General features: G+C 43.2%; 1 protein-coding gene across 4 annotated transcripts in view; it reads right to left on the bottom strand.

The window, feature by feature from the left end:
- Nucleotides 1-1,205: 1,205 nt before the first annotated feature.
- Nucleotides 1,206-25,773, bottom strand: part of fut8b (fucosyltransferase 8b (alpha (1,6) fucosyltransferase)) — a 92,923-nt gene continuing 68,355 nt past the window's right edge. For all 4 annotated transcript variants that reach the window (XM_037086245.1, XM_037086246.1, XM_037086244.1 and 1 more), the window contains 5 exons: nucleotides 21,759-21,996; nucleotides 13,984-14,230; nucleotides 4,895-5,071; nucleotides 4,588-4,738; nucleotides 1,206-3,092 (listed from right to left, as the gene is read on the bottom strand). In XM_037086245.1, coding sequence (XP_036942140.1) covers nucleotides 2,754-3,092; nucleotides 4,588-4,738; nucleotides 4,895-5,071; nucleotides 13,984-14,230; nucleotides 21,759-21,996 — 1,152 coding nt within the window. In that variant the 3' untranslated portion in view covers nucleotides 1,206-2,753. The remainder of the gene's footprint in view (nucleotides 3,093-4,587; nucleotides 4,739-4,894; nucleotides 5,072-13,983; nucleotides 14,231-21,758; nucleotides 21,997-25,773) is intronic.

The following is a 25,773-nucleotide window of genomic DNA, read 5'->3' as shown; positions in this document are numbered from 1 at the left end:
TGATTGCTCTCCATCAGGAGCGGAGTCCAATTAACAGAATAATTAACTGAACTAACGTCTCTCTTAAACGACTGTTACAGGCCACTGTGACAGCAACGAGTGTATTTTAATTAAAGTGCCCTCCAGTTAGCGTGTGCATTTATAAAGCCCACGAGGGAGTCCTTCCCAGCGAAAAAGAGATGTTCAATGAACTGCTGGAAGGCTGCATGTGCAGTGTGAACGCTTTATCAACGCGGGCTAAATTGGTTGCGGATTGTTGTCAGGGAAAAAAAAAAAGAAGAAGAAGAAAAAAAAAGGCAATAAAACTATTACTCTCCCTCGCGAACACCAAAAACAGCTCATCTCCACAACCAGTGCCGGCTCGTTCCTTATGGGCGTCCAATGAAGCATGCAGATCACTGTTGAAATTAAAGAGGGATCTGTAATGAAACTCCCAGAGCCCCCCACCCCCCAGTAGGCAAGTAACAAGACAGCCCATAAATAAGACACAGGGAACAAGATTATGAAACGATTCAGACACGCAGGAAGCAGGAAGTAGGACGCCAGACGAGAGTAGGAAGTCTTCTGGTGCCTTAAACGGCGTACCTGCGTTCCCGCGGCGGCTCCGGCGAGAGACATGTTTGGTATTTGGGGCAGAGATGTCATGTAGCCGTCACGAGGAGCGTTTAAACGAAGGACGCCGACGTCTCTGTTGAAGGCACTGATCTCACTCTTCAGTTTGAAATGTAAATCAAAGCCGGATTTAAAGAGTTTCTTCGCTCTGAGAAAAAAAAAAAAAAAAAAAAAAGGCTTCACATGAGTGCTGAATGATTTATAAAACAAACTACTGGTTCCACTCGACGGTAGGAGGTGGCTTTAATCCTGGGACGCCAAAATGATACCAATTTTAGAAGCAGGGCTCCTCTATTTTTTTCTTTTTACGGAAATATCAAAAAGATGAACTTAAGGTAATGACTTTTACTCTTCAAAAATAGATGGATACCCTTCAGGAAATGAACACTTCAAAAGTAAAAAAAAAAAAAAAAAAAAAGCCTTGATTTCTCAGTTACTGATGTGTGTGATGCAGCTGAAGCGTGTTCGGGCTGACTGAACGAGCAGGTGTCGCCCGTTAAAGAGATCGAGCAGCAGATGGTGAACAGAATCAAGACCGACAGAAAAAAAAGGAAGGGAAAAAAAAGAATAATATTAAAAATAAAAATATCGTGTTGGTTTCTCAAGTTTATTCGATTTGTGGTTATCAAAGACAATGCCCAAGAACATAAGTTATGAAAAAAAGCCTTCATGATGGGGACTCTGAGTTTGACATGACATAGCATTATCATTTTTAAACATATTTTTCCTCATTTATTTTTAAAACAGCAATGTTAAAACGTAGAAAATAAAAACAAACAAGTAGATGGACAGAAGAGACAGCAGAGGCGCTGAAAAAAAGGACTTTTTTTTTTTTTCTCGGCGGAGTGCTTCTTTTGGTGAGCCTCAAGTCGGGGACGGCTCCTATGTCTGCGGCGTGTGCGTGCACCATGAGTTCACCAAACTCCACATAATCTTACCATTGTTCACTAGAGGTTCACCAAGCGGAGTGACTGGAGTTTGATCCAAGTGCTGAGGGAGGGGGGGCTGAGGACAGTTCCCCCCCTGCTGTCGCTGCCAGTCTCCCGCCGGCCACACAAACACTATTCAGCGGGGAGGAAAAATAAAAAATAAACACACACTGCTCACCAATAACCAGGCACCAGGTCGTGACATGGCCCCCTTAGACTTAAAACAGCACACACAGGCTCGCTCAGTCACACTCTCGCACGCACACACTCATCCGTCCGCTCACACGCACACACACACACACACACACACACTGTACAGTATACAATGCACAAGCCCCCCCCCCACACACACGCACACAAAATTAAGACCGTTAAAAACACTCGATAAAAGCACAATATGGTATTTTAAAAAATAATTGCACATGTAGAGACGAGGTGGAGGAAGCACAGTGAGTGGAGCAGGTAGGAGGTGGAGGAGGTGGAGGAGGAGGAGGAGGAGGGGCAGCGGTGAGCATGGTAAGAAGAGGATACAGTACATTCAGTAAACAAAAACAGAACCCCAGGAGGAAAAAACTGAAAAAAAGGCAAGATTAGAATCAAAACCACTGAAAAGAATTAAATAAAAATCAAAACACTTTTTTTCCAGTTTGTCATTTTTTTTTCTCCCCCCCCCCAGTCATTGATTCGAAGCTAACTCTGGGGTGTGCCAGTCTTACAGTAGTCCCCCAGTCGTGTCTCTGGAGAGCGAGCTTGGTCAGTTGTGTGGATTTTAATTGTTTTCTTGCTTTTATTTTAAAATCAATGTTCAACGTCTAAAATCTCTACAGACCCGACAGACGTCAGAGAGTCGGGCGGGGGAGTGGTGGTAGGGTGCAAGTCTTCCATGACCTGACATATGCACAGGCATTTACACAAGTGCGCACACGCACACACACACACACACACACACCCACACACGCTTGCTCGCTTGCGCTCCTTCGTGCGCGCAGACACACACACACATACACACGCGCTCCCACATAAACACACAGAGTGCATTCTCATTCCTATCACCCCTGGGTGCAGGCTTTTTTTCTTTTCTTCTCAGCTTAGCGCACTAAGTACGCCTCTCTCTTCTGTACAAAAAAAAGCAGCCTCCTTCCCTGGAATCGGAGTCTGCGTGTTTCTCCTCGCTCCTTCTCCTCTTTTATTATTTTTTTTCATTTCTTCTTATTACTTCTTTTGAGAGTTGAGCAGTTTGTCTGCCTCGGGGTACGTCGGGTACTTCACCGTCTCGATTTTCTCTTTGACCTTGTAGGAAGGGTAGAGGCCCGTGCGGCCCAGTTTGCGGTTGATGCCTTTGGAGTATCCGTCCCAGTGGTTGCCGGCCACGCCGATCACGTCGCCGGGCTCCAGGGGAATGTCCTCGCTGTTGCGTGGCTGGTGAGGGTATATGGCGATCTGGTTGTGGGCGTTCTGGCCTCCGAAGTAGTAGATGTCGTCCAGGGAGTAGAAGAAAGACGAGGCGTCTGGATGCAGCATCTGCATTATCTCATAGGCCACGCGGCAGACCTGAGACGGAGACAGAACCAGGGATTACTTTTATTTTCGGAACTTTAAACACACATAAACGTCTTTGTGTGGATAATAAAGCTGCGGAGACAAGAGAACACCAGGATGAGGGACAAAGGGCCTCTTACTATAAGACACATCCTGGTAAAAGAGGGATAAAATGTGCTAAGTGACTCATTCCCGTCAGATCTTTCAAGTGGACTAATAAGCCCGGAGTGTGAATAGGAATTATGAGGCTCACACTTTATTTTTAGGGCTGGCAGGAAGCCCGACTCTCATGTTAAAAATGATGAGAATAATGGAAGATGACTGCCACTGTAATGTCAGAGCCCTAATAAAAAGGGCTAATCACTTCCACACTTTGAAACCTGTGAGTGATAATGAGACTGTGAGGTTGTTGACAGTCACATGATCGTGATGATCAGAGGAGTTCTGGTTTGTCTCGTGACATCAGGTGATAACTGTCAGGTCACTGAGAATGAAAGCCTTCGTCACGTTGGATGAGGTTGTTTTCTAAAGTCTGACTCACAATTCACAATACAATCAATCAATATCTTTTTGTTTTATCTCACTCATTGTTTTTTTCATCTCACTTGTTTTTATCATGCTTTTTTTTTTGTTGCTTTTTTTGTGCTTCACAAAAATGTTTAAAGAAACCTAAAGCAAGACAGCAGGTGAAAAGTGTGTATCGAAAAAAAAAACTAAGTAATCAAAAGAAGTGGAAGAAAAAGTTGACAAAAAGGGAGGAAGGCAGTAAATAAATAAACATATACTGCACGCAGAACAAACAATACCAAAAAAAAATACAAAATCAATGTGGAATAAATGTGGTATATTTACAAAAGAGAAAGTTACACAATCTGAACATAAATGATAAAACTATAATATGAATTAAAAAAAAAAGTGGCTATTTAGAGGCAAATTATATTCCTCAGTATAGCGACAAACAAACTGAATGGCTGTGATTAACGTAAAGAGGTGCCGATGTACAACATGAAGAGAAAATGAAGCACAGGTCAACGTAAAGTCAAGCTGAGGAATTCAGCTGTTTTCCGTTAAACATTAATTTTTAACGTCTCCTTTCATGGAAATTGTTCAGGTGTTATCACATGACGTGTCCATGTGACATGATGGTCGCACTTCGTTCATGAAATCACACATGAACCGTCTCCAAGACACTGATGAAGGCCGCGTGACGGGACTGACAGCTCCACAAAATGTGACGTGTGTTCACTTGCGTGTGTGTGTAAGTTTGAATTCAATTAACTACAGTTAGTGTGGATTCAGCAGTCTATTCGACAAACAAATGCCTGAAAACATAAAAAAAATTTAAAAAATCAAAATAAATAAATAAAAAATAAATAAAGCTCCACTTGCTTAACTGTTGTCATGCCAACATCAAATCCATCCAAACCTCCAGTTTCATGTGTCATCATCTGGATCACAACATCGTGTCGTGCTGTCTCCAAACGTGAACCGAGGAGGGCGGACTGACCTGCGAGGAGAAGGTGCAGACCAGGAAGTCGGTCTGAGACAGGAAGTGGATGTCCAGGATGACCCCTCTCAGCGAGTTCTCGGTGTAGCGGTTGTGAAGGCCCGCCGACCACGAGATGGAGTTATCGCTGATGAACTCGTAGTCTGGATACCTGGAAGAGACGCTGAGTCAGATCAAGTAAAGAGGGACGAAGACGAGACTCATGCTCGCTCATAATGGACACGCATGCACGCACACACACACACACGCACACACACACACACACACACACACACACACACACACACACACACTCCCGGGGACTGACTTGGTCTTGGCTTCCTGCAGCAGGGACGGATCGTCAGTGGCCAGGTAAACTCGTTTCTTGTCCACGTGCACACGTCTGGCCAGATGTTGGAACTGCTCCTCCACGTGCAGCATGTACTCCTCGATGGGGTGGAAGGCTGCCTCCGTCCCCACTTTATCTGTCCTCCTCACGTGGACTCTACAGACAGACAGAGAGACGGGGACACAGACAGGGTCACAGACAAGTACTTCACAAATACCACGACTGAGACTGATTTATTTTAGCTCAGTTTCATGTGATTTTTGGTGAAATCGATGTTGAGTTTCGGACAAAAACGCAAACTTTTAGGCATTTTCTATTTCCCTTAATATTTAATTAATACGAATGACAGAGACCGTGCACTTATTCCACAAACTCTCTTCCATCCAGGCGGCGAGAACTTCCTTTTTCACACCACCGAACAACGTTTGTTTGTGCTGTAAAGCAAAAACAGCTTTAGAGCCACCACTGTAAGCTGCTTTAACGCTGATCCGTGCACTTTTTTTTCTCCCCCTCCCCGCCGTCGACACGCACCCATCCTAATCCTGAATTACGCAGCGAGATATCAAGTAAAATAAATGGCATCTTGTCTGCTTTCTCCGAAACTAAATTTCTGTGTTTTTAGACACATTCAGGAAAGATGGCTTAGAAAAAAAACAGAAAACTTTCTCTGATGGAAAGGATTTGCACATGCTCGCACTGTTCCGTCACATGTGAAGGACAACTTTTATACGCTGTCTTACAACATTGTTTTACAGTGGATGACCTAAAAATGAATCATAATTAAGGAAAGAGGTGAAGGAAAATCGATAACACTGAGTGCTGCTGGTGTACACTCCGGTTCAAAGGCTTAGTATCAACTGCTACACAAATGTTTCCTTCAATAATGGCTGTTTTGACCTAAATAAAAACACCACATTACGTTTGAAATCTTTTAATTCCAGCTTGTTGTAGATGTGCACTTGACACTGAAACAGTAACCACTTATATCTGCACTCGTTTTGACGCTTAGCCTCCAATTTATTTCACAATGACAGGCGACTTCTTATATTCTCATTTGACTGCTTTTCTTATATTTTCTAAAAATAAGTAAACATGTCAGTCAGCACACCAAAAACAACACTAAAAATAAAGGGATGGCTTAATTTCAAAATGTGATCAATTTGATTTGCTTCCATACTTCTTTACCTTTGTATTAATTATTTGCTATTTATTTACTTCCCATTCCCATACCATATATATTTGCACATTTACTTTTTTATCAAGTCATTCATTTATTTCAGATTTTGGCACTTTCAGCCCTCCATAGCACAGAGCATGTAAGAGTTCTCCTCTCAGCCACGTGACTGTACCAAACAAGCTTTGCGTGACGTGATTTATTTAGAAAGATTTTCATCCTTGTTGAGAACCTCGCTGTTGCTCCGTCTGTTTTTGTCATTGTGTATTCATGCGTGGTCACATTTTCAAATACTCACAGCAGTGGTTCTTTTCTCTTTTTACACTTCAACTTGAATGACATATTTTGGGAATACTCCCATTGTTGTATAAATGCAAACAAAAGACTGACGGGACAAAAGACACGGATAAAAGGCAAACTGTGAAGTAGGTAAAGAAAGACGGACAAAGAAAAGTTTTTTTTCAGTGTCCTTGTCATCGCTTTCAGTAAGTAAGGATAAAGAGTGTTGTCGCCGACTGTACATACGAGAGCGAAGGACAACGAAGGAGGGACGTGAAAGGAAGTATTTCCTCTCCTGACACAGAGACATCCCTCAATCTAACGGAGGTGCAAACATAATTGTATCCTTCTCCCTGATACTACACCCACTACTAATACTATTCAATTACAAAACTCCTGAGCCACGTCTGCACAGTGACTCCTGGCCTGCAGGAGCAAATTAGAATTCTAAATCTGAAAGGAAAGAAATACATTTTATTTTAGACTTCACTTATTTAGGGAAAATGTAGTTTTACGTGAATGCTTCCTCCCCCATTTCTCCACATAGTCTCATCTGGGAGCACAACCATCTGTCAGCTTATGACCAGCAGCTCCACTGGAACATCTACGGTCAGGAACCTTCTACAAGTAGAGTATTAGACTTTTTTTCTTCCCGAATTCAGGGGTTTCCCAGTTGATTCGGGGCTTCAAACAGCTACTCTAACCTCGAGGCTGCCTCCAACTCTTGTGAGAATGAGGAAGAGGTGGGAAAGGTAAAAAAAAAAAAAAAAGTCAGCGGTTCAGAGGAGAATAAACAGGCTGCACCTACTTTCTACCACTTGCCAGTAATCAATCAGAAACTATTGGGGATGCTCGCCGGCGAAATAGACCCTTTATTTACGCAACAAATAGATACCAAAGAATGGAGTGAGAGCAAGTGGGTGGCGGAGGGGAGGGTGTCGGAGTCTTTCATTCAGCTGCATCTCTCTGATCAGACAGAGGTCTCGACTCCAGGCTTTTCCATCTTTTGTCCACGTCCCTCTCTTCTGCTCCCTCGCTTCTTTCATGTCTACTGTTTTTTTTGTTCCTGTGAACCCTTTTTTCTCTCGGCCTTTTCTCTCTCTGTCGGAGCAGCAGAGGCCGCGCTGAGGCACTGCTCGGCTCTTAACCGTCTCCTCCCTCCTCCGGCACCCTCCTAGCACTCTCCCACACAAGTGCTACAATAATTCAATTCATTTCTCTCTATTCATACAGCTCTGGCAAGGCAGGGCGATCCTCATGGTAGGCGTAAAAGCATACATTAAAGACATCAAACACACCCACACTAGACACAGCAAGTGCTGATTCTCGGATGCCTGTGATGACGAATGCAGCAACTCTGGGCTACCTGGCTTTCGAACCGCTGCATCCATTAGCATTTGAATCTGAGGAGACATCTCATGCCATCACATTTACATACACTGGCAGTAGAATCACTGCTTCTGCAACATGTGCCTTGCCAGCAAAACATGTCAAAATTCACTTTACTGCTCGGAAGTACAGATGGGTGACACAGGCCCACAAGACGAGTCTTAATAAGGTGATGGGTCACCAGCTTCTGGAACAACATCCGATTCCACAGAAATTGTCTGTGGAATCGAAGAGATGCACGCTGCCTTTCTTAAAGGTATATTCCGGTGTAAATCTAATCCATGGTCTAACACACCATGACATTGAGAAAAACCCCCTCATTGAGAGATCAAGTTTTCCATGTTTTAGCAACCTCAGAAAAGACCGCACAATAACAATACACTGCAGTCAATGCCTCCAACCAAGAAACTGCCATCAAATAGCCACTCATAGCCACAAATAATGCTCAGAACAGCACCAAACTTCAGCAACAGTACAAACAGGGTCCCAGCACATAGTTCAAGGCATCGAAAATCTGCTAGCTTTGCCAGATTTCGATTGAAAAGAGAACACAACTCACCACTCTCCTGCAGCAGCTTGCTCATTGTAAGGAAGCCCTGACGAGTTGATTACCGAGTGCAGTAGAGTTCCGCAGCTCAAGGATGAAAATGTATGATTATTACTCCATGGAAATGCAATCAAAGTTCATATGTGTCTTGTGTACCAGTTTATAACAGTTATTATCGAGAGCTGACAGGGAAAAGAACAGAATTGAGCATTTCTAACTGCACTCTGTAATCGACTAGCAGGGCTTCCCACCATCTCTTCTGGGCGGCTGTGGCTCAGGAGATAGTGCGGATCAGCCAACAGTAGAATGGCTGTTGGGTAGATCCCCAGCTTCAGCTGCAGGTCAAAGTGCCCTCGGGCAAGATCTGAACCTCAAATAACTCATCTGCTGTGACTGGCTAAGCATGGAAGTGTCCTGAGGCGTTTTAGCTTGGAAACGCTGCATCGCTCCTGATGAGCATGTCAGCACCTTGCATGGCAGCCTCTTCCATCAGGGTGTGAGCACTGCGCAGTGCTTACCACAGGACGGCTGCGAGACTGTGGTGCTGCGAAACGTGGGTATTTGATGATCTGAAAATAACACTGACAAAAAAAATCAATGACATTTTTCACTTTAAAAGTTTGCTGTCATAGTGTTGCTTTAATTGTCCACCTTAATGCACTCCCGCTGGGTGTGCCTAGGCTTTCTTTCCTCTCACCCAGCATGCGTCTGCTCTGTTGACTTTCTTTGTCAGCAGTATGTTTCACAAAGGCACCCAAAAAATACACCTCTCGGTCTTTTTCACCACTGATTCCATTTACACAAACAGCAGGTGAGCTGCTTGTGGCGGAAGCTTTTTGGTTAATCATGTAGCCTGTTGAAACTATCCCATGACATCGCAACAACCAGGGCGCCCTATTGGCTCAGCGTTAGAATCCATCCTGTGGCCCTTTGATGAACATCATGCCCTCTTTTCTCTGCTTCCTGTCACTCTACACCTGTTCTAACAGTACTGCTGAGAAGGAAGAAACAAATAAACAGGTGCAATTACAAGCTTTCATGACATAAGTAGGCCTATATTAAATAGGAGAGGTTGCATCACGAACAGTGTGTTTACAGGAGGGATGTAATACCAGAAACCATCTCTCTCTGTCTCTCTGTGCCTCTGCAGAGCATGTGTGAATGTCAGCAGACAGGAGGTGTAGAGCGAGGGCAGCCTGTCCACTACTTCACTGATTCGGATGCTGCTGGTGTCTTGGAGTAATATAAAAACAAGTGTTTCCAAATATACCTCGGCAGGCTGCCCTTGTAATGTCCATGTGTGGGACACACTGGCCTGTGACGGTGGCGAAATGGCGTGAAGTACATTTACACAAGTACAATTTTGATGTACTTTGCTGCATCAGAGACAAAGAATCACATTTTCAAATTAATTTGTTTTATCTGCAATCAGAGAAGTATTAAATATCAGATCAAATAATCAGACAAGGTGATAATCAGTCGACTCGTAGTGTACAGTATATAGATAGATATCATTTTATGTATATTTTACTTACTACTATTTGTAATATTCTAACCTGCAATCTTTGCTTTTCCTCAAGTATGACTTCTGAGTACTTGACACAACACAGCCTGTGAACAGGTCAATGTGGTGAAAGTTGTAAATCGCTTTGAATGTTTGGTGGACCATCTAAAACAAAATGTCCCGAGGGGGCTCCACTGGTCTGAGATCAGGTGACTGTGATGTTCAGATCTCATCATACATTGAACTCATACAGGGAGCCCTGATGTCTATTATGTGTCTGTACACTCATCACACACATTGTTTTCACTTGTTTATATAGATTTAAAACCACATGTTTAAGTTAAGTAAAATAATAAAAGACACATTTAGACGTTTTCTCCACTTTTGTGAAATGTGTGGAGAAGAAATAAATGAGTGTAAATAGAGATTTGATCATAATTTTATGAGTTAATGCTGAACTAATCAATATTCAATATGAAGAATGAAATCTATTGACTGCCTGTAGTGGTGAAGGATCCTCATGCACTATGCAGTTCCCCCGCAATCCAACAGCTCACTGTTTTGATTTAGAAGCCTGAAACTTTTCTGGCTCACTCTCACTTCTCAGCAGGTAGTTGTTGTTTTTTTTTAAAAACAAAAATAAAGCTCTAAAATCTTTCCTTTATTTTTTACCAGCTCTGCGCCAAATTGCTGCCCCTGGACAAAGTAAGTAACTAGCTGGTGATCGTAAAGGATCCATTTAGCAGCTAACAGCCAGATATTTCCCTCAGGAGTCGTCGGAGACCAAATTATTTCATTTAGTGATTTGTTCTGTTCCCTGCTGCAAGACGACGTCAACTACTGTCGTTTGTTGTAAATTGGGCTCTCTTGCAATGAGCAGTGGAGCAGAAAATCTTAAAGTATGAGTAAAAAAAAGTGAAAATGCATAATAGTTGCCGATTAAGCACACTCAAAGATGGGGGGAAAAGAAATAAAGAAATCCTGAGCTACACACTTTCTGCTGCAAATTGCAAAATTATATATATTTCTGTACCATTCTTTAAAAGTTTATCTGATTAAAAAAAACATATACACAATATATTGTATAATTCATGAATAGAGAACAGACCTGACACAAGGTTTCATAAAATATTTACACAGTAAATACACCTCTCGCCATGGCGATGACGCTGCTCTGGTATCTGCAACCGAAGCACTAACCCCACTCTCTCTCCGCAGCCTTACTACCATTAGGAAGTATTAAATGGAGGCAGGATGGAGCTGTGCTGATAGCTGCTTTTAGTCGCTGGCTTCCAGCCTTCCTGCAGCTCTCGTCCTGAGGGAGCAGCGGGGAGAGAGTGGTGCTGGGGACTGAGGCTTGCTGGGGTCGGCTCGGGGTTGCTGGGTGCTCTGGGGACAAGCTTGCCTTCCCATCCCTCGTGGTACTCTCTCCATCAACCCCTGTGTTTCCCACCACTGCCGCCCTCTCGGCTCCACACTATGGATCTCTTTCAAACCCACTTTTACATCCCACATTCGCCCCCCCCCCCCCATTGCTGTTTCATGCACGCACATATCGCCTTCCCCCCACAGCGCTGATAGAAGCACACAGCCGCTTTGTTGCAACATCAGTGCAGAGTGGAGTGGATGAGGAGGGAAGGGGGGAAAAAAAAAAAAAAAACGGGATGAAAACTTTGTTCTACCCAGCAGTACATTTCAATAACCCTTTTCCTAGTGATATGGATGGAGAAGAGCGGTGGGAAATATGAGCGTATAGAGGGGGGAGAACACAAAGAACGGTGATAGAGATGTGTGTAACACTGTGAGAGCAAGAGAATTGTGGGTACGGATGTGCGCCCGGGGAACGCAAGGGAGAGGTGAGTGTGAAATGTAAAATTTTCTGAAAGATGTTGAAGCAGGATGAACAAATGAAGACGGAGGAACGATCACAAATGAGGGGATGTGAGAGGACGGGGAGAGATTGGGAAAAAAAAAAAAGTTGGGATGAGTCACAGAAAATAAAAAAAAAAGGGGGAGGAGAGTCAAGGAGGGCTGGGATGAAGCGGCGGCAGCTGCCGGAGTGATGAAAGGAAAAGAGGTAGAAACCAAAGAAAGGAGCATCTGAGAACAGACGGGGAGAGAGTGTAACAAGAGGGGGAGCCAAGCAGAGCAGGACGGAAAAAAATGAGGGAGAACGGCGCCGATCGCTCGCAGCAAAATGTTAAGAAGAAGGTGAGAAAAGGAGGAGTTACGAAGGGCGAGAAGCTGGCGCCGAGACTATGAACATATGGATGTGAGAGATATGAAGGGCGTGACAGAACTAAGCCAGGCTGATTCACAAACTACGAGAATATAGCTCTTTGCATTCGTTTTAAAAGCACTTCCTCTACCAGGCCGGGTGGAGTCAGCCTCATGGGACGGTGCTTAAACTTTACACGTTGTCAGCAAAGTACCTGAAAGTCATTTCACATACGTTCCCATGACTGACATCTCACCAGTCATCTTGTGCATCGTCCTGATACGGTAAATCCCCTCCCATCTTCTGGACCGAGGAGGTTAAAACGACCGGAGAGAATTATTTGCGAGGTATTATTTATCCCGGTTTGAAGACAGCTGGAATTATTTATGAGTCGAGAGAGGCGGGCAGACAGCACACGAATGTTGACTGAGCGCCTGACAGGGATACAGAGAAAAATAAACGAGTAAATAAAAAGCTAAATGTGGCCGACCCATTTCTTTAGAAGCTGCTGTTTGAAGTGGCTTACGCTACTGTGACTGTTCCCACAAGGGGGTGAGGGCCCTTGTGGGAATTGCGCACGTCACGCTGATGAAAACTTTTTCCAATTATTCTGGACTGGACTAAAAGAAGTCCCGAGTCAGTTTCAAGCCGCGAGAGCAGAATCTCTGGGGACAGCACAATGCTGAGTTGTCACAATCAAAGCCGAGACGGTATCAAAGACTGAAATCAGACCTAATAATGGCACATTTGGAACGGGTGCTATCATCTCATCTGCACCGGGCATTTATGCCAAGTTTCATGAAAATAATATCTCAGCGGTGAGTTGTGATAATAGGACACTGAAGTGCATTGTACTGAATGTAGAGATCATCCCGCCTGCAATGCGGAAGTGCAGCTCCGTGAGGATAAGGGCGGCATTATTCTGGATTTTTAGACACGCTGGCGGCAGTCCTAAGGCCAGCCATGTCAGTTTTGTCCACACTGATATATCTAACTATTATTTAGCTCACTAGTGTTTTTCTACATTCATGTTACCCAGAGATTGATGCCTGCTGACTTTGGCGACCTCTGGACTTTCTCTCTGGCGCTACCAGCAGGTTAAAATGTGGTTTTGAGTGAAATGTCTCAACAAATGAAACAAATATCTCAGTCACTGAGAATATTCATTTGCATGCCATTGCATCCTGTCAAGCATGCTCACTTATCATTTCCTGCTGTCAGTTGGGACTACTTCAGCAGTGCATTATATCCAGTCTAATCCTTTGATTAACAGAGGCTACTGAAAGAAAAGGTGTCAGTCTTTTCCACACATGCATTAACTGTGTTACAAGCTTCACTTTTCTTGTCTTGTTTAGTTTCACTGATTTTAAAAGCAGCTATTTATTCAGTGTTCTGCTTTATAAATGCTTTAACAAAAATATCACATCAGGATTTGGCATCAGCAGATCCTCAGTGTTAAATGACTCGGACTGAACTGAACTGAGTCTAAAAAACCTCATGGGGACATTAATACATGAAACAAGACAGAAGCCGACGTATCATACCACCACAGAGTGATGAGTACAGAATGATGAAATGTCTTTTACAAGTTGATTTGCATGAATATGAGCCCTGTGAGTGTGGAGCAGGGAAAGTAATGAACAGGCAGAAGCTTTCTAAGGAAAATTTAAAAAGGCAGAAAATTATTCAAACAAAACACGACAAATTAAGTTACTTTTAATGCTATTGTATTAACCCCGTATTAACCTCACGAAGGATAGTTTGTGTTCCACTGCAGCCCTCAGGGCTATGTCTCTGTTTTTTTCTTCCTATGCCTTCTGTTTGCTTTGATTCTGAAGCACTGGATGTACAGTAATTGCAGAGCTGTGCTATAGAAGCAAACCAATTATTATGCAAGTGTTAATAACTACAGAAAAAAAGCCACACTCAGTGAGTTGTGATATCTCGGCATCCTTACCCGATGATGGGATGTTTGAAGCCCAGCTTGGCGGTGCTCTGCTGGATCTCCTTCTCCAGCCACGCCTGTGGGCGCACCAGGTACTTGACAAACTGGGACACCCACCAGACGGAGGGGTCGCCGTGAAGACGATGCAGGCGCGGGCCCAGGTCCTCCGGGATGGCCAGGGGGAGGTAGGGTGGCCGAGGGTGCAGACTGTCCACAATAGGCAACTCCACAACTTGGACGTCCTTATCGTGGGCCTCTCCTGGGTGGTGCAAGAGAGAGGATGATGATTACACTCAAGATTCAAAATGTATTCAAGAATTCAGACGATCAAGGTTAACGCTGTAATGATTTTGTTCGTCAAAATTACAGCGAAGATTTTTCTTTTGTCTACTAAAGGAGCTCTATGGAACTTCTGTGCTGTGCTGGTTGTTGTTGTTGTTCATGTTAGCGGACTCCATTTCTAAACTGAAGTCAGCCACTGGTGCTCTCTGTTAGATGAGCAGAGAGAGGCATTGAGAAGAAGTCACATTCTTTGGACTGTCAGAGTCTTTCACAAAGGAATCCACAATCCAGCAGCATCAAACAAGTTCAACTCATCATTCAAAGGCGTGTATATGCAACCGAGAGACATGAAGGAGGTCTCATTTTTCACGTCATGTTGAAATTATATATAGCCAAAGACGGAAAAAGGGATTTATACAAATTATCACATAGAGCCCCTTTAACTAGTTCTGTCTCTCAGTGCACAAAATGGTCAGAACCCAAAGTACTGGCTTCACATTGCCTGTTTTTGTTCCAAACCAAATGATATTCCAAACAGAGGGAAAAGCAGCAAATGCTCGAATTTCCATCTGTTAGCCACGCCTACTCAAGTAATGGTGAGACATGAAATGTGATTGAGGAAGGACAGTTTGAGTAATTTATCTTTGATTTGTAAGACAAAACAAAACACTTCACAGTGGTTCATCAAACAGGAACTTACAACTGTGGCAAATTGTTAATCTTTTATAATTAAGTAATCCTTTGCTGTGAATCAACATCACAATGTGTGCAGATTAACTCTACTCAGCTCTTCAGTATTCAAGCTGAATGTTAAGGTTGCAGCACTTGATTAATATGAACAAAGTTGCCACTCAGTAGTCTTTCTGCCACTAAGTCATCGGAACCATGGTGACGTCTGCCTACTGTCGCATCATGTGCATCGCCACTACTGAGCTATCCAAGTCAAATGGTGAAAAATTCCTGTATTTTTACATTTGCAATCACAGCATATATCGCAGAAAAGTAGGTTTTTTCTAGTATATTGCTCAGCGCTTGCTATGACCACTGCAAGGTAAAAAGTAGAAATACACTTTTCATACTCTCACCAGATGTAGTCACACTGTAGTCCAACAAAAAGCTGACCCGGGTTCTACCTTTTTATGCCAGAATGCATTTTTTCTTGCAGAGCTAAAGTTGATCTGAAATGTTCTCTGTCCTCCCCAACCAAACTTTTTTAGTGGGGAGTTTTTCCTCTTTTAGAATGAAGTTCCAAGGGTAGAGAGTGTGTGGCATGCTGCACGGATTGTTAGAGCGACACAAACAAACAAATAAATAAATAAGCTTTCCAAAGTAAATTTTTGATATTTGGTGATGTACACAGTAACCTGACTTGACTGGTTCAAACCTCATGTGCGTAAACTGTCTGTAGGATTTAGAAAGTCAGTGTCTCACTTTAGTTCTGTAGGAAACAGATGCACCTGTTCAAGGAAGACACAGTACACCTTTTATTCTTTCCTCTTTTGTTAAGTAAAAGGAGTCTGAAGACATCAGCGCAGCCTTCAGTAAAACCTGTCGGCTCTGTCATATAACTGACAAATCTGATAATCGTCTGTAGGTTGTACGCTGCGTGAGACTCTGTGAAAATTTTTAAAATATTATGTCGTGAGGTATTCCAGCATTATTACTCAGCCCCATTATATTTATTCCTGCTCTGTTTCCACCATGAACCCAAACCCCTCCAACCTCGGTGAGTCCGGCTTTTGTGATTGACAGCTGCTCTTTGCATGTCCTTGCTTAAAGGCCAAGGTAAGCTCCTTTCTATCAAGGCTGTGTTGGGCCAGGGGCTGATGCAAGGACCTGGATTGGAGGGATTGGGGGTGGGGGGGGTGGGTGGGCTGCTGGTCAGTCTGGCACTGGCCCCCTTCAGGCTGAGTCCTGCTTGGCAGAGGCCCTGGGCAGAAGGTTGAGCATGGCTGATTACGAAGGTCACCTCTCTGGGCGGCAGAAAGCCCCCGTGCACTGCCAAGCCCACCACTACACACCAAGGCCAACTGTCCGTACACAAAGGCACACTCATGTGTATGATGCACACCTGCACATGTCAACAAAGGTGGAAAGCACACAAGCCTGCAAACACGCGTGTACCAAGCCAGAGAAAACGGATGAACACGCGCAGGTCTTGTGAACAGCTGGGTGATCCGGCGAACAGTGAGAACTAAAGAGGGTTCAAATAAAACAACAATGAAAAAGAGCGTCCACGTGCACACGCACGCACACACAGCCCCAGTTAATCTCATCTCACCAGAAGGGATATGCCTGGCAGACAAAACCTTCACTCTCTTTCAGTCTTAAAACCCGAGGAGAGTTTTTTTTTTGTTTTTTATCCGCGCGTGTGCGTGTGTAAACCCCTGATTTACGTAAAAAACAAGTTGGAGGCCTGTGCTCTGTCAGACTAAAGTGGCTTCTCTAACTGCTAGAGACAGGCCCCTAATACGGCTGCAAACACATCCACGACACACTTCCAAATAAATGGCATAATGACTCATTAAAAATGGCCTTTCACAGAAAGGGTACACAAAAAAAAAACCACGTTAAAAACAAGGACAGAAACAGAGGCTTCAATTTGTGTGCGTGTTTGCCTGAGCATGAACTGAATATAAATTGGTATAAGCATTAAATATTGAACAGAAAAAATATTCCCAGGCCTGTCTCTGCTTATATAACAGCATTGGCATGATTCACATAAGGGGGAATGGGCATATTTTGAGGCCTGCACTTCTTGGCATGAAATGTACAGATATGCAGTATGTCTTCCTCCCACAGCTACTTAATTAGATCACAAAGCTCTTCTAAATTTCATCACAACTCCAAAGCCTCTGCATAGATTTTCTGCATGCATCATGGCTTGAATCACACAGGCCCGCACCGCCACTGACGCAGAATTCACTGTATCTTAAACCTATGATGTATACCGAGCCTGATAAATATTTCACGAGATTAACACGGCTATGAAACCGGAGAAGCAAGAGTGACACCAACCAGACAGAAAATACGGAGCCCCTCCATTCATAATACATTTGAGACTCAGTTTATGAACTTGGAGAACTCTTGCTCCAGCCTTTACATGGCAGGGAACATTATGTTTCTCTCCCTGCTCTCAGACTCACTCATAAGGCAGTAATATCTCTACAGAAAACCTCAAAGGAATACACTCTCTTTGGCAAATTAGCTCTTTGATCAATGAACCATTGTTCCACAAGACGACTGGTTTCTCCTTTGTGTGTTCAGAATTTAGTCCTTTATAGCAGGCCTGTGAGATGGTGCTAAGCTCTCTCATGCTGCCCATTGAACATAAAAGTTGTAGTGAAACAGCAACATGCACCACTGGGTTAAATAGACGAGAGGGTCGGTTATTTAAAACTCATTACTTTCTTTAAGAACTGACAGAAGTGCGTCCGTTTCGCCAAGAAGCTAAAATCATCTAGAACTAAGAGCTGGGACTGAATGCCTGTCCAGATTTATAGTGGTACATCTGAAGTGTAATTAAAAGTTTTCTAACTGCACTTAGAGAACACTGAAGAATTTTGGTTTCAATGGGTCTGCAGAGAAAACATATTTGTACAGTATGTACAGTACAAAATGTGTAGGGAATGGTGGTATCTGCACTCGTATCCAGGATCCAATCCAGAGAGAAAGCAGGTTCAATAAAAAATATTATTTGATCGCTAAACAAACAACAAAATTTTGCCAACTTTAATTTGTATTTCACTACCACCGCCAAGGACATTCTGTTTTTCACCAGTGTCCATTAATTGGTTGGCTGGTTTGTCAGCAAGATTACACAAAAAAAACAGCTGAACAGATTTCCATGAAAGTTAGATAGAGGATGGAGGATAGACCATTTCAACTTTTGGTTCTGATCTGGATAAAGAATATCTAATAATTTTTTCTCACTTTCTTTTATATTACGAGATGGGACATTTTCCGTCATTTTCCTTACTTTCTTGGGGAACTTGATTACAATTGTGCCACATTTAGGTGGCTGGTATCAATGACTGAGTACAAATTTATGCAGACCAAAAAAAAATTAAAGGAATTAAAAGGGGACTGATGGGCTTCAGCGGAGGTATGCACTCCATAGATTGCCATTCTAGTAGTTTAGAAAAGTTCTTACAAGGTTGCTTTGACTGAAGGTGCAATATGTAAGTAATGGCCACCATATATTTATGCTCACAACAAAACGGGGCAGCAGAGAATAAATGCAATATACAGTTGTCATAACAATGTAATTCCTCCAGATTTTGTTTGTCTTGAAAGAGAATTCTTACACAAACACATTTAAATTAGAAATAAATGTCTGGTAGTATTTTTTGTAGATATTTCAATCTAAGCTGAAATAAATAAATAAATAAATAAATAAATAAATAAGCAAAAAAGCATCGTTTCGGCATCAGAACTGAAATTTGGGCATCGTTTCAGCACCAGTATTGAAAACTTCAAAAGCCAGTATGAAGAGAGCGCCACTCTCACACAGGCCACTGGGGGATAATTTAATATAATATATGCAATTTTTCACTTACTTTCTTTACTTTACCTCCTGTAAAAATCCCCATGCAACTAATTTTATACTCCCAAGTCTATTTTCAATACTTTTTCTGACACAAAGCTTCCCTTGTTTTGTTCTCCCCATTTCCCATTTGCGGGAAGCAACTCAGCAGGTCCCATAATGACTCCATCGCTATCTTTGATTTCCCCCCTAAGCTATATGTTTTCCTGATAGAACTACCCCATCACAGATGGATATACCAAGCACCCTCTCTTTTGTCTATAAATGTCTCATATCCTAGGGGAAGCACTTAACAGGAAGTGGGATAACCATGTAAAGATAAATGAGGAAAGGTGGAATCCAGTAGGGCTGCTAAAAAAAAATAACAAAGCCAATTTTGCACATAAACACAAAATGATAAAAGCCTTATCATGTGGAACAGATTACACTGTAGGAAATGAACAGTGGTGAGCCATAAAATAAGAGGCCATGTTCTGCTAGAACATCATATTTGCAAAATGTATGTGCTTCCACTGGCACCATCTCAAGTATTCTAGAAATCGGTATTCACTGCATTCAAACATTGTAATCGTAATGGCGTGGGCAAACAGTCCACCTAATTAATGAGATATTCAATGTATATCTAGTTATTAATCCAAGGATTTAAAACCCCGTTGTGGTCCAAGTGCCCCAAGGAATGTTCTTTCCTGCCCGTTAACAAAACAGGCATGAACACAAGGCATAACCAAGTACCCAACAGGCTTACATTAGCTATGCCAAGCTAGTTAGCTGGCTTGGTCAACAGAACACACTGCTGCTGAAAATTGCAAAACTTTCTGAGGGAAATAATTCAGAATGCTAAACTGGCCTGAGGAGGGGGAGGGGTGGCATTTGCCCTGAGTTGGCTGCAGGCTGTGAGCAGGCAGACGGCATATATGGATCTATAGGTGGCAGTTTCTGAGACAGACACCAGAGACAGACATTAGATAGTGGAAAAGGACACATGAAAGGCAGGAGAATAAGGGAAGAAAAGGCACTGGGAGCGCAGGAGATAAGGAGGGAGAGCCCAGGAGAGCACAAGTCAAATGAAGCGATAGGGGAAAAATGAAGAGCTGAAAGGATGCAGCGACGAGAACAAGAAGGCAATGAGAAAGAAACTGATAGCGAGGGAGAGGGAGAGGCAGGCACAGTCTCATAGTAAAACCTCAATCATCAATGGTCTTAATTTACAAATGCATTGGTTTTGTCAGCTTAGCGCAGGCAAACACACTCATACTGAGGGAATATCCATTAGTCATATTAAAAATCTAAACCTCGATTCGAGCCTCTACACAATCTCATTCATAATGAATCTGCCACCTTTGCATTCACATGGAGATCCATTTCCCCCAAACAAGCACATCGATCTTCAGCCCAAGGTATTCCTTTACCAGGTATACATTATGAACCACCATATGCTCTAGTATGGTTTTCATTAAAGACAGTCCATGACCGGCACAGAATTCTAATAACAACCATGAATAACAAGAAAAACAATCCACAGCCAGGCAAAGCTGGGCTTTAATGCTAGCGTAAGCATGCTACAATGCTCAAAATGAAAATGTTCACACGCTGATGTTTTGCAGGTACAATGTTTCCCATGTTCACTGCCACTTAGTGTAGTGTGTTGTCCTGATAACATTTGCTGAATGATAAGAAGCTGACACTGAACTAAAATTCTGTTTCTGGCTTCAAGCATGACTGAGTAGATAAAAGTTCAAACAGGTCAGAATAGTGGAAGTTGTGGGAAGGATTTTAAAATATAAGGCAGAACATAGTGTAAGCTGTGTGATGAATTATTGCTCCACTCGCGGCTCGGAGCTGAACTGCACTGCTTGACAAACGACTGGGAGCTAAACTGTATTGTTTGGCTATCGGCTGTAAGCTAACCTACAATGCTTGACTGTCAGCACGGAGCTAAACTGCATTGCTTGAAAAATGGCTCAGGGCTAAACTGCTCTGCTGGCTTAAGAGTTGAAAATGGCCTAACTAACAGACCAACAATAGCCCTCCGGCAAACACAAGGCTACAGGTGCTGGTAAGAGCATGAAATATGTACAAGGAAGCTCAGTTGGGAAGCCAATTACAAGCCAAGAGCCTGCATGTTTACACTCCTTTTGGGTCTCCACTGATATTTAAAATTCTAATGGAAAATACAAATTAAATATTTGATTCATATACAGCACTTGCTTCAAAAGTAGAAAAGTGGACCTATGCTCCCAGGGTTGTCAGATTGAGTAGACTTTCACTAACGTGGTAGGAAAAGTACAATTTTCGCATCAACGCTGGATTAAATATTGATGTCAGAGTGGGTTTGCATCATGAAAAATGTTTACATTGCATGGGACAAGCTTTCAATGTGAAAATGTAGGACCCTTAGTCGGTCTTTGCAACAACAAACGGCTGCAACAGTTAAAAATAAGCTGCTTTCCTCAGTTAGTATGGTTTTGCTGTAATTACTGGAATTCAATTCTGTGGTCAAGGATGGACTATGAGGAAAGATATTCTCAGTGTACACGAAAGGAGGAATAAAAACTGTGCGAGGGGCTTGAGTTATGAAATAACAGACAACACTTCTGCAATCTCTGTCTACATCAGACATTACAAGCAGAATCTTACTGTAGGTCAAAGGAGCCGGTTGTTTACTGAAATCAAGTCGCAGGATTTCTTGGCAATAAAACCTTTGAACAATAACCTGCTGCTGCGATATTGGCTGCCAAAGTGCTTTAACAGGGATTGCATAGTCCTGCTTAGCCAAGGAGTTTGCACTTCGTTTTTCGCTGTAGCAGCACAAATGAGAGGTCTGGCAGACCCCATCTTTTAGCTGGGATTGTCAAAATATATATATTTTTTTTAAAAAGCGAGGGTTATTTGAATTTTTAAGCGACTGACTACAACTGTGTGTAGCTCGTGATGCCGGTATTTGAACGTGTGTACCTACCTGACCAGTGTCCAGTTGTGGCTCCAGAGCGGTCAGTGCAGGTGTTACTGACGGGCAGGAAAACCGTCTCCCAGCCGCCAGGGGCGTAACGCCAGTTGTGAGACTCCAGGATGAGCGTGCGCTGGGTGCCATAAGCAATCATGAAGCAGTAGACGACATGGTGGAGCTGGCAGCCATAACCACAGCCCTTATTGATGTTACACACCAGCTTTCTTGCCTTACTGCAGTCTGGGGGGTTCTGGGAGGAGGAGAGGAAGGAATGTTTCAACATCTTTTATTGCTTGACCTTCATCGTGTATCTCTCAAAGCCCCGCTCTCTGACTTGTAATAACACATGGCTCATATTGTTTTCTTTGTTCCCTTTCCCTGCCTGTCTCATACTCCACTTCACTCTAATTTTACACCTGTTCAGTCTATTTCTCGGCTCGCCTTCCTCTCTCACCCAGCCACTCTCTCCTTCTATCGCTCTCATTCTCTGTGATAACCTTGCAAATTCCTCTTTAACTTTCTTTTCCATCTCTTTTATTTACTTCTTACATTCTTATTGTTCAAATAATACAAATGGTTATATCATATATACATATATAAATTATACTTAGTATAGTCACATGAATGCCCTGGAGTCAAAGCCTAATACAGCACCTTTTCATCACTAGTGAAAACATGAAGTATTGACATTGTTGAGCTGGATGAAGATGTTTCTTCAATACTACGAATATGGCGGTAAAAACCATATACACTCTGCTAGTGCTGTAAATATTTACTAGCAGTGTTTCTCACTGGATTTCCTGAGGCTATGGAGGGTGGACCTCAGACCTTCTAAGGGTCCCTGGTAGGAAGTTTTGCACGTTTTTAAGTTAACGTATCAAGCTTTACCTCTGCTGCTACAGCTCATAAACCCAGTTGCATTTATCAAACGTAACACATAACGCATGCTGTAATTCAGTCTCACGTTTGTCTGGCAGAAATTCACAGAACACTGCTGGAAGTGGCTTGCAAATAAAACACTTTGCGTTTGCTTGAGCAAAATTGCACTAATTGTTAGAGATCTTCAATGGTAGTACGAGAAGTGAAAAATAATTTCTAATTGTTAAAACTGTGGCGGGACAAATAAGACTATGGCTGGCCACTACAGTTAAGGTAATTCATGGGTAATTCATGAGAAACACTGCACCAGCACATATTAATATGTGTCTGAAAACAACCAAAGGCCTGGTTCTAGGCCAGGATAACTGGTTCTAGAGCGACACCAAATCTATGCTGGTCTAGAACAAAGAAATGCTTACACCAGGGGCCGGGGACAGGGTTACCCAGGGAAGCTAAAACTGTTTATGATAGACATTTCTTTAAAAAACAGAGCTAGCGTAGTGTGTTCTGACTAATCCATGGGAGAATAAACAAAACAATTCTCTGTGGACGCCAAATCGAAGGAACAGTTGTCTGAGGACCAGTCGTGTTTGGATGCCAATGTAGGCATGCCAAGCCAGGAGCAACACTTATTAAGAGTTGATGTAATCTGCTGTAGTTGTTCCGAGCAATGCTGGGAAATTGGAAACGTTTGCAGGGACTGAATGATGTGACTCTGACGGTGGCTCTCATGCCTGTAGAAAAGCAAACTGGTCCTTAAAAGATCAAACTCATTCTGAAACAGCACTAGCACCAGCCCAGAACCAGTACATGGTTTGCTTTGGTGGAAGATTTGAAGATGGACAAACTAGTGGGCTCTGTGTTTTCCTGGGATTTGTTGACAGTAAGGAAATTGCAGAATATAACCAGCCTTATCCCTAACATCTCTTCCTCTTTAATCTCTCTTGTTTTTGCATTCTCTTATTCGCTCACTTGTCACTGCCACATTTCTTTTTCTTCTTGTCCTTTTCCCTGTCGTTTTCATTATTTTATCCTTTCCCCTCAATCCCCCCCCCCCCTCCTATTTTCTTTCACTCTTTCTTCCTCATGCCCCTTTTTCTCTGATCCCCCTCCCTCATCTCATAAATTAGCTTCAATATCAAGTCTGAGGGGAAGAATACCAAATGAGAGGCACTGGAGAAGAAAAAGGATTCCTCTTTCCAGCATGAAAGAAAAAAAAAAAAAAAGTGGAAACCAACGGAGTGACACATGCTGTGTTGTCGATGAGTCGCCGGGCGGTTTGTGATTCGCTCGGCAGCCGGTTTGAGCGACTCCGCAACGCTCGTGCCAACCAGCTTCCTAAACAGCAATTACCGGCTGATGGGAGTGTTTTCCTCATTAGGCTGCTGCAGCTGTGGATGGTTCACAGTAATCAGGCCGCACGGCACCCACCGGCTAACGCTGCCTATCACACACTAGCAGGAGAGGAAGAGGAAGAGAGGGGAGGAGGAGGAGGAGGAGGAGGAGGAGGAGGAGGAGGAGGAGGAGAGGCAAGCGAAGGGGAAAAGAGATGAGAGGATAAAAAAACATGAGTGGAGATGAAATGAGAAAGAAGACAGGAGGCAATAGAAAAGAGGGGCAAGGAGAGGAAATAATGAAAAAAATGAAAGGAGAGAGGAGAGGAGAGGAGAGGAGAGGAGAGGGGAGGAGAGGATGGGCTCCTTGTAGGTGCTAAAAACTGATTACTACCACAACTGTTCAATAATATGAAGAAAGCAGCCATCGAGCTGACAGGACAAGCCGCAGAGGTATTTCCTCCAAGTTACAGGCTGCCGGTTCATTACTAGCCCGACTGCTGTGTGCAAACTTACTGTACTAACAATCTACGTTTGCGTGCTGACGAAAGAACACGCATGGAGCCCTTCTGCAGAGCTTGGCGTGTCAGCACACAGCGTCTGCATGAGATCAGTGCGCGGCGCGAGCCATGTGGCGTGGAGGCCACCGTCGGATGCCGGCTTGACAACGACCAGGCTGGACTGACTCCGAAGCGCTGAGAGACTCGGTTCAAGGATAATGATGGCAGATGCGTGCACAAAGGCAGCCTCTCAGTGCCGCTCTGCACTGTAGGTTAAGTGCCTGTTTAAGCGGTGTTCTTTTGGAGTGTGAAACATAGACAGGCGATTCCATTCACAGAGACCACTGTGATATTGTTTATGTAGAGAACATGGCAGACATCAAACTGGATATGAGGAATAGAAAGTTAGTAGGCTCAGGTAATTACCCACTGAGGTGCCCACATTCAAAAACTGTAGAGGAAGATGAAAGGAAGCTGCGCACACTTTAAGAACCCCAAAGAGAGGTAAACGTCTGTTTTGCTCATCACTGGTGCCAGCAGATTCACGGTATATCCAGCTCATTCGTGTCTTTGTATTTTTCCTCATGGACAGGTTGTGCCATCTTTCATGCAACAGTGCGTCAATTAAAGAGAGCAGTTAGCACAAACATTAACGTCTACACTAACTGAAGTGTCAACAAGCCCTACATCGAGAAAATCCAAGCAACAAGGAAGTTAAAGATTTTATCATTTCATTGTGAGTTTTATTGCATCAAACCCCATTTTATACTGTTTACTGTGGGCAGTATTTCTCAGCAATATCCCATTTACTGTTTGCATTCTGTAAACGCTTCTATTTCGTTGCCACTTGCTGAGTTTGCCTTTCCTGCCACGGGATTCAAGTTGTGAACCCACGCACATGAGATTCATGGAAAAGAAAAGGCACTGACTCAGTAGATGAGTTGTGGAAAACAAAAGCCAGTGTAATGCACTTGATCACAGCTTCAATATGACTGCTTCACAACACAAGGTTGCCTGTCTTCTTCAGTCTTGGATATTAAAACAATGTGACGTGATGAATGCACTCACTTCATATTTTTCTGGCTCTGCTTTAAATCAATAGGGCAGTTTTCTTTTCTGTGCATCCGGCAGATATGAAGTAACATTAGTAGTAATACGGAGTTGTGTTTCTGTCCACCTGACAAATTTCAAACCAATCTTCACTCTCCTCTTAGCTCTCTTTGGTCCCCCAACTTCTGGGGAAATATCTGGCTCATTAACCGCTAAATGCACCACTATTGCCTAACTTTTTCAATTTGTCTGCTGTTCGGTGAT

The sequence above is a fragment of the Acanthopagrus latus genome, chromosome 22 (assembly GCF_904848185.1).
Source record: "Acanthopagrus latus isolate v.2019 chromosome 22, fAcaLat1.1, whole genome shotgun sequence".
NCBI lineage: Eukaryota > Metazoa > Chordata > Actinopteri > Spariformes > Sparidae > Acanthopagrus > Acanthopagrus latus.
This window is presented reverse-complemented; position numbering and strand designations above follow the sequence as displayed.